This window comes from Rhinoraja longicauda, chromosome 34 (genome assembly GCF_053455715.1).
Source record: "Rhinoraja longicauda isolate Sanriku21f chromosome 34, sRhiLon1.1, whole genome shotgun sequence".
NCBI classification, from domain to species: Eukaryota; Metazoa; Chordata; class Chondrichthyes; order Rajiformes; family Arhynchobatidae; genus Rhinoraja; species Rhinoraja longicauda.
In genome coordinates this window covers 20,292,976-20,302,500 of record NC_135986.1, presented here as the reverse complement: position 1 = coordinate 20,302,500, position 9,525 = coordinate 20,292,976, and the positions used below count along the sequence as shown (strand labels likewise).

Here is a 9,525-nt window from a genome sequence, read left to right as displayed (position 1 = left end):
CCCCCGTCCCTCAGGGCCAACGGATGAATGAAGTGGCGAGGCAACGGTGAGGAGGGTAAGTGCGGCGCCCCATCCCCTCCCTGTAATGGCGGTAACCCAGGCAGCTCCCTCCCTCCCCCCTCCTCAAGGGAACCGGGCTGAAGATGGAGCTGATTTTCCCTGCATCTAACTTGTCCAGTTATACGTCTTTATAAGTTAATTTTAGGGCAGAGTCGTGTTAACAGCCATGGCCATCTATTTGTCTATATACCAAAACTCTCGCTTGTTTGTTTGTTTGTTTGTTTGTTCCTGATCTACAGCCAAATCGGTGCACGATAGAGCGACAATTTTAGGCCCACCTTACTCACCATCGTCCCCCTTGATGCTAATGCATCTATATACTAAAACTCTCGTTTGTTTGTTTGTTTGTTCCTGAACTGCAGCCAAAACGGTGCACGATAGAGCGACAATTTTAGGCCCACCTTACTCGCCGTCGTCCCCTTTGGTGCTAATGCATCTATATACTAAAACTCTTGTTTGTTTATTCCTGAACTGCAGCCAAAACGGTGCACGATAGAGCGACAATTTTAGGCCCACCTTACTCGCCGTCGTCCCCTTTGGTGCTAATGCAAGAAGTTTCATTGAAATCGGTGTTATATTTTTAAAGTTATTCACACTTTAAAGTTTAAATCTATCTCCTAAGGAGGGGGTGGGGGGAGGATAAGGGGGGGTTGAAGGGGATGGAATGGGGGGAAGGGAAATGAAGAGGGGAGGGGGGTTGAAGGGGATGGAATGGGGGAAAGGGGAAGGGGGAGGAGAGGTATACACTGGAATTTAGAAGGATGAGAGGAGATCTTATCGAAACGTATAAGATTATTAAGGGGTTGGACACGTTAGAGGCAGGAAACATGTTCCCAATGTTGGGTGAATCCAGAACAAAGGGCCACACAGTTTAAGAATAAGGGGTAGGCCATTTAGAACTGAGATGAGGAAAAACTTTTTCAGTCAGAGAGTTGTGAATCTGCGGAATTCTCTGCCTCAGAAGGCAGTGGAGGCCAATTCTCTGAATGCATTCAAGAGAGAGCTAGATAGAGCTCTTAAGGATAGCGGAGTCAGGGGGTATGGGGAGAAGGCAGGAATGGGGTACTGATTGAGAATGATCAGCCATGATCACATTGAATGGCGGTGCTAGCTTGATGGGACGAATGGCCTCCTCCTGCACCTATTGTTTATTGTCTAATGTCACTTGCTCTCCCAGGTTTGACTTCGTAGGACGAGACAAGATGGTGGACTCCCAGTACATTCTGCCCAACGACATTGGCATCTCGCTGCTGGACTGCAAAGATGCCTTCCAGCTGCTGTCGAAGGAGGAGAAGCTGTACGCCCATTACGTCTCGCGCGCCTCGTGGTACGGGGGCCTGGTGGTGCTGCTGCAGACTTCTCCCGAGTCGCCCGCCATCTACGTGCTGCTACAGAAGCTGTTCCGGGCACAGCCCGTCCACGAGCTGCAGGAAACGGCCACAGCGGTGGGCGTGAGCTGCGAGGAATACCAGGTAACCCGCTCTCTCCGCCCCTCTCTGACACCAAGCGCGGACTGGGCGATCGCTTCCATGGATGCCTCCGCTCAGTCCCTGCACACCACGTGATCTCCCACTTTAACTCCTCTTCCCAAGCTGACCTCTCTGTTCTGGGATAGAACAGAGGCGTTCTGTTCTGAGATAGACAGCAGCTGGAAGGCATCTTTGCAGTCCAGCAGCGAGACGCAAAAAAGCTGGAGTAACTCAGCTGGACGAGCAGCATCTCCGGAGAGAAGGAAAAACCTTTAACCACAGTTTAAGAATAAGGGGTAGGCCATTTAGAACTGAGATGAGGAAAAACTTTTTCAGTCAGAGAGTTGTGAATCTGTGGAATTCTCTGCCTCAGAAGGCAGTGGAGGCCGATTCTCTGAATGCATTCAAGAGAGGAGCTAGATAGAGCTCTTAAGGATAGCGGAGTCAGGGGGTACGGGGAGAGGGCAGGAACGGGGTACTGATTGAGAATGTTCAGCCATGATCACATTGAATGGCGGTGCTGGCTCGAAGGGCCGAATGGCCTACTCCTGCACCTATTGTCAATTCTCTATTGAATAGGTGAGGTTTCGGGTTGAGTCCCTTCCTCCCCCCGACTCGGTCTGAAGAAGGATCTCGGCCTGAAACGTAACCCACTCCTTCACTCCAGAGATGCTGCCTGTCCCACTGAGTTGTTCCAGATTTTGTGTCCACCCTCTCTCCTCCTCTCCCCCTCGCTTTTGTTTGGAAAGAGGGTTCAAATCGAGAACCAGAGGACATTGGTTTAAGGTGAAGGGGGAAAGATATTATAGGAATCTGAGGGGTAACTTTTTTCACGCAAAGGGTGGTGGGTGTATGGAACGAGCTGCCGGCTCAGGCAGGTACTATTGCGATGTTTCAGAAGCAATTAGATAGTTACACGAACAGGACAGGTTTAGAGGGAGATGGGCCAAAAGTAGGCAGGTTGGTCAAGTGTAGATGGGACATGTTGGCTGGTGTGGGCAAGTTGGGCCAAAGGGCCTGTTTCCGCACTGTATCGATCTATGACTGTTAGGCAGCAGTTGAGTTGCTGCCTTACAGCGCCAGAGACCCGGGTTCGATCCTGACCACAGGTACTGTCTATAGGTCCTTCTGCAGTTGTACAGGGCCCTAGTGAGACCGCACCTGGAGTACCGTGTGCAGTTTTGGTCTCCAAATTTGAGGAAGGGTATTCTTGCTATTGAGGGCGTGAAGCGTAGGTTTACTAGGTTAATTCCCGGAATAGCGGGACTGTCATATGTTGAAAGACTGGAGCGACTAGGCTTGTATACACTGGAATTTAGAAGGATGAGAGGAGATCTTATCAAAACGTATAAGATTATTAAGGGGTTGGACACGTTAGAGGCAGGAAACATGTTCCCAATGTTGGGGGAGTCCAGAACCAGGGGCCACAGTTTAAGAATCAGGGGTAGGCCATTTAGAACTGAGATGAGGAAAACCTTTTTCAGTCCGAGAGTTGTAAATCTGTGGAATTCTCTGCCTCAGAAGGCAGTGGAGGCCAATTCTCTGAATGCATTCAAGAGAGAGCTAGATAGAGCTCTTAAGGATAGTGGAGTCAGGGGGTATGGGGAGAAGGCAGGAACGGGGTAGTGATTGAGAATGATCAGCCATGATCACATTGAATGGCGGTGCTGGCTCGAAGGGCTGAATGGCCTCCTCCTGCACCTGTTGTCTATTGTCTGACTACAGGTACTGTCTATATGAAATTTGTACATGAGCCCCGTGGGTTTTCTCCGAGTGCTTTGGTTTCCTCCTGCTCTCCAAAGACTCCTGCTCTACTAAAGGTTGTGGGTTAATTGGCTTGGTAAAATTGTAAATTGCCCCTAGTGCGTGCAGGAAAGTGCTAGTGTGCGGGGATCGCTGGTCGGCGCGGACTCGATCGGCCGGTGGGCACGTTTCCGCGCCCTTGTCTCTAAACTAAACTAAACTTTGTGCTGCTGAGTTTTCAGTTTAGTTTCTTGTCACGTGCACTGAGGTACAGCCGCAGGCTTTTGTCGCGTGCCATCCAGTCAGCAGAAAGACGGTGCACGATCGCGATCGAGCCCCAATCAAAACACGCACGTTAATCTTGTCTTTGCAAACAACAAGGCGTCAATCCTCACAAAGGCTGACGGGAGCAGCGGGTGAACAGGGTGAGCCGGGCACCGTTCTGGTCTGGTGCCAGTCGCTTTCTTCACCCTGTTGTTTTTGTCCCCACCCTGCTTTCTGGTGCTTGCTTGCAGTTTTGTTTCTAAGCCCACGCTCTTCCAAGGAAAACAAAGCAGCCAGATATCCCTTGAGCTCTCCCATGTCCCTCCCGATGCATCCACCAGCCCCAGCAGGGGGGCGTGTGTGCGTGTGTTTTGTCGGGCAGGTTTGCGTGCAATCCCCAAGATAGGGGAGTGAAGAAAACGCAATGGCCACAGACATCTGACCATTCACTGACGTGAAGGTTTGTGTGTAAACCTTGCACACGACCATGACAGAGACCCGAGAGGTCCCCACTCTTTTCAACACCCAAGGGGCCCACCAGCAGCTGCGAGATCAACAACTCGGCACGGTGGCGCAGCGGTAGAGTTGCTGCCTTACAGCGAATGCAGCGCCGGAGACTCGGGTTCGATCCTGACTACGGGCGCCGTCTGTACGGAGTTTGTACGTTCTCCCCGTGACCTGCGAGGGTTTTCTCCGAGATCTTCGGTTTCCTCCCACACTCCAAAGACGTACAGGTTTTGTAGGTTAATTGGCTGGGCAAATGTAAAAAATTGTCCCTAGTGGGTGTAGGATAGTGTTAGTGTGCGGGGATCGCTGGGCGGCGCGGACCCGGTGGGCCGAAGGGCCTGTTTCTGCGCTGTATCTCTAAATCAAAAAAAAAATCTAAACTTCGCAGCAGACACAAGGTACCACAGGTGCTGGAGGTAGACACACTGTGCTGGAGTAACTCAGCGGGTCAGGCAGCATGTGTGGAGAACATGGATAGGTGACGTTTCACAGAGTGCTGGAGTAACTCAGCGGGTCAGGCAGCATCTCTGGGAACGGCGTTTCATTGGGGAAATGTCCCGACCTGAAACGTCTATCCACATCCTCCAGAGGTGTTGTCCAACCTGCTGAGATACTCCAGCACTTTGTCTTTTAAAAAAAAGCTAGCATCTGCAGTTCCTTGTTTCTCCACCTATCACTTGCCAGACTTTGTCGTGCCCCTCCTCTCCTCCAGCTTTCTCCCCCCCCCCCTCCATTATAATCAGTGCGAAGAAGAGCCCAGATCTGAAAGTCGTATAGGAAAATAACTGAAGATGCTGGTACAATACAATGGTATCACAAAAAGCTGGAGTAACCCAGCGGGTCAGGCAGCATCTCAGGAGATAAGGAATGGGTGACGTTTCGGGTCGAGACCCTTCTTCAGACGTCTCCGATCCATGTGCTCCAGAGATGCTACCAAGCCACTTAACCTACAAACCTGTAGAAACATAGAAAATAGGTGCAGGAGTAGGCCATTCGGCCCTTCGAGCCTGCACCGCCATTCAATATGATCATGGCTGATCATCCAACTCAGTATCCCGTACCTGCCTTCTCTCCATACCCCCTGATCCCTTTAGCCACAAGGGCCACATCTAACTCCCTCTTAAATATAGCCAACGAACTGGCCTAAACTACCTTCTGTGGCAGAGAATTCCACAGATTCACCACTCTGTGTGAATTTTTTTTTTCTCATCTCGGTCCTAAAAGACTTCCCCCTTATCCTTAAACTGTGACCCCTTGTTCTGGTATGCCGACCACTGGTCACCCCATACATTAGCACTATCCTACACACACGAGGGACAATATACAATTTTACCAAAGCCAATTAACCCACAAACCTGCACGTCTTTGGAGTGTGGGAGAAAATCAGAGATCCCGGAGAAAACCCACGCAGGTCACGGGGAGAACGTGCAAACTCCGTGCAGACAGCGCCCGTGGTCGGGTTCTTCAGTGCTTCTACTCTGGGGCTGTAGAGTGCATCCTGTCCGGCAACATCACAGTCTGGTTTGGGAACAGCTCTGCCCTGGACAGGAAGGCCCTGCAGAGAGTAGTGCGTTCGGCTGAATGCACCATGGGAACTACACTCGCCCCCCCTGCAGGACCTATACATCAGGAGGTGCAGATCCAGAGCCAGCAACATTATGGGGGACCCCTACCACCCCAGCAACGGACTGTTCCAGCTGCTACGGTCAGGCAAACGCCTCCGCTGTCACGCTGTGAAAACAGAGAGGATGAGACGGAGCTTCTTCCCACAGGCCATCAGGACTGTTAACTCTCATATCACCAGGGACTAAATTTTCTTTTCTGTATTAATTTTAATTTATATTAGACCAAGTAGGCCCCGTTCCTCGTAGGGTTTCCATTGCAACCTGGGGAAATTGTGTTTTTTCTTTAAAATAAATTGTCTGTTAAAAAAAAAAAAAAAAAATCTCAATGGGGGTGGGGAGGGAGGGGGGGGGGTGGAGAGGGAGGGGAACGGGGAGAGGGGGGGAGGGGAACGGGGAGAGGGAGCCACTGATACCGTCCTGTCAGCGGCCATCTTCTTTCTCCTTCACCGTGGTGCCGTGCTCCAGCAGAGGGGGAGCGCAATTAAAGGCGGTACAGGGAAGGGGAGAGGGTGTGATCGAGGAGCCCTGGACCCAAAGCCTCTCCTTTCCAAAGCCACTTTCATTTCACTGCACATCGTGTATGTGCACGTGACAAATAAACTTGACTTGACTTGACCCGGGTCTCGGGCACCGTGAGGCAGCAACTCTACCGCTGCGCCTCCGTGCTGCCCGGCTCCTGATCAGGAAGGACGTCAAGGGTTAAAGGGGAGAAGGCAGGAGATTGGGGTTGAGAGGGAAAGATAGATGAGTGGGCTCGATGGGCTGAATGGCCCAATTCTGCCCCTATGTAATACACAGTGTAGGAAATAACTGCAGAGGCTGGTTTGAATCGAAGGTAGACACACAATGCTGGAGTAACTCAGCGGGACAGGCAGCATCTCTGGAGAGAAGGAATGGGTGACGTTTCAGGTGGAGACCTTTGCTTCATCTTATAGCTATGGTCTGTGGGTGCGGGAGGTACTGGAAGGGGCCGGTCCCCATCGAGAGAGAGAGAGAGAATGTACAAACCTGAGGTTGTTGTGGTTACCGGTGTTCGAAATGAAGCAGATGACACGGAGAATTCTTCAAGAAGTTAAAAGCCTTTATTTGCAAACAACGGCTGGAACAATCAGGATGTCAACCATCTGACTGCCCCCTTAGTACACCGGGCAGCCTATTTTTATAGGATTATTCTAACCCTTATCTCCTTTGCATTACCTCATACCCACACTCCTTTCTTCAGTCCTTCATTTCTTTGTAGTACCTGTCCGTCCCGCCACCATTAAATCCCATTTAGTAATATATCCTTATATATATCCACAGGCACACTCCCACCTGCACCCTCCGCTCTGCTGCTGCCAATCTCCTATCCCCCCACATCCGGACCAAACTCAGATCCTGGGGGGACAGGGCTTTCTCCATCGCTGCTCCCACCCTATGGAACTCACTACCTCAAACCGTTAGAGACTCCTCCACACTCACCACATTCAAAACATCACTGAAGTCTCACCTGTTCAGTACTGCCTTCAACCACTGAAGGTCACCTCACCTTCTGTCTCCTTTCTCTGTTTGTTTACTTATTTATCTATTTATTCATTTCCCTATGTTCTCTAAATCTCTGTAAAGCGTCTTTGAGTATATGAAAAGCGCTATATAAATAAAATGCATTATTATCCTTATCTCAATGCTCACATCCCTTCATATTTCGCCTCCCTTATTTCCTGCTAGTTCATCCCTCACATCCATCCATCACCCCAAGGCCTATGTTTTTCCTTATCTGTTCTCTTGCCACCATTAAATCCCATTCATTGATGAATGTCTGCATCTCTTCGGATTCTGCTACCCTTATCATCTAGGCTAAAGCAAAGGAGTGTTATGTTACAGAGACGTGTCAAGGGTAAGGAATGTCTAGAGCGCCTTAATTAGTTACAGAGAGGCGCCTAATGCCTAAGTAGTTACAAACCTTAAACAACAATGTATAAAATAATACCGTAACAATGTCTAATGTATAAAATAATATCAAATAATATCATGCATAAAATAATATCGTATTATCTCCCATAAGGTGAGGAGGAATTTCTTTAGCCAGACAGTGGTGAAGATGAGGAATTCATTGCCACAAATGGTGGTGGAGGCCAAGACATTGAGTATGTTTAAGGCAGAGACTGATAGGTTCTTGGTTGGGAAGGTTGTGCAAGGTTACGGGGAGAAGGCCGGAGAATGGGGTCGAGAGAGGGGAAATAGATCGTCGGAGATGGAATGAATGGAGTAGACTCGATGGGCCGAATGGCGTAATTCTGCTCCGATGCCTACGGTCTTATAGTTATGGTCTCTGGGTGTGGGAGATACTGGATGGGGCCAGTCACCTGAGAGAGAGAGAGTGTATAAACCTGGCTCACAAAGTGAAACCAGAACTCTCTGAAATGTCTAGCAATGTTTAAATATCTTTAAATATAATCCTTATGTTTCATTTGGCTGGCCTTTGCAACGACCCTGCTGAGCTCTGATTCCACTCCGCCCTGATTTTGTTCTCCGAAGTGAAACTGCTCCTGGGTTTCAGTTTTGGTTTTGGCCCGTGCTGGGAGCCGAGGTTTGTCTGCCTTTAGTCTCCGAGCCCGTCAACCCCACCGGCACTGGCCGTCCCCAGTGGCTGAGCCTCCGTGCCCTGGAGCTGTGGGAGGGCACGTCCTGTGCCGAGCACCTCACCTCCTGCCCCCCAGCATCGGGTTTGCAGTCAGTCCACACATTCCACTCTCTCACCCGCTGCATTAATGGTACAATCATCTGACTGCGAAAATAGCCCCGGCGGCCATCTTCAAAATGGAAGGTGGGACAAAATGGAAGGTGGGACAAAATGGAAGGTGGGATTGAGGCCAAGAGGGCTAATTAGTCTGCTCTTCCTTGGTAGCCCATGTGCCCGCTGACGTTTACAGTCTCTTTTTTTTTCTTTTCTTTTTAGTTTAATTTTTTTTAGTTTCGAGACACAGTGCAGAAAAAAGCCATCCGGACCACCGGGTCCGCGCCGACCAGCGATCCCCGCACACTAGCACTGTCCCACACACACTAGGGCCAATTTATGATTTTAGCGAAGCCAATTAACCTACAAACCTATAAGAAAATAACTGCAGATGCTGGTACAAATCGATTTATTCACAAAATGCTCGAGTAACTCAGCAGGTCAGGCAGCATCTCGGGAGAGAAGGAATGGGTGACGTTTCGGGTCGAGACCCTTCTTCAGTCTGAAGAAGGGTCTTGACCCGAAACGTCACCCATTCCTTCTCTTCCGAGATGCTGCCTGACCTGCTGAGTTACTCCAGCATTTTGTGAATAAATCGATAACCTACAAACCTGCATGTTTGGTGTAAAGGTACACCGCGGAAACAGGCCCTTCGGCCCTCCCGAGTCCGCGCCGACCAGTGATCCCCGCACGCGAGCTCTATCCCTAGGGACACATGCACTAGGGACAATTTACATTTATAGAAAGCCAATTAACATACATACCCACACGTCTTTGGAGTGTGGGAGGAAAGAGGAGCTGCCGGAGAAAGCCCACGCAGGTCACGGGGAGAACGTACAAACTCCGTACAGGCAGCGCCTGTAGTCGGGATCGAACCGGGGTCTCTGGCGCAACTGTGAGGCAGCAACTCTGCCGCTGTGCTTCCTTGCCTCTTGCTGGCTCTCCCCACCCTGTCCTGGTTCACTCCTCTATCCCCTGCCCTCTGTCCCTCCCTGTCGCTCCTTGCTGCTCTGGCACCAACATCATAAAGCAGTTTGGCTGGACCAGCCATGGTTAGTCATAGAGTCACACAGCCTGGAAGGTGGCCCTTCCGCTCAACCTGTCCCATCCACACTAGTCCCACCTGCCTGCGTTTGGCCGA

At 50.4% G+C, this 9,525-nt stretch overlaps 1 protein-coding gene across 1 annotated transcript in view; it reads left to right on the top strand.

Moving 5' to 3' along the window:
- The window catches only part of dpp3 (dipeptidyl-peptidase 3), a 33,043-nt gene continuing 23,518 nt past the window's right edge, over window positions 1-9,525 (top strand). The window contains exons 1-2 of the mRNA XM_078428244.1: window positions 1-55; window positions 1,238-1,532. Coding sequence (XP_078284370.1) covers window positions 1,263-1,532 — 270 coding nt within the window. The 5' untranslated portion in view covers window positions 1-55; window positions 1,238-1,262. The remainder of the gene's footprint in view (window positions 56-1,237; window positions 1,533-9,525) is intronic.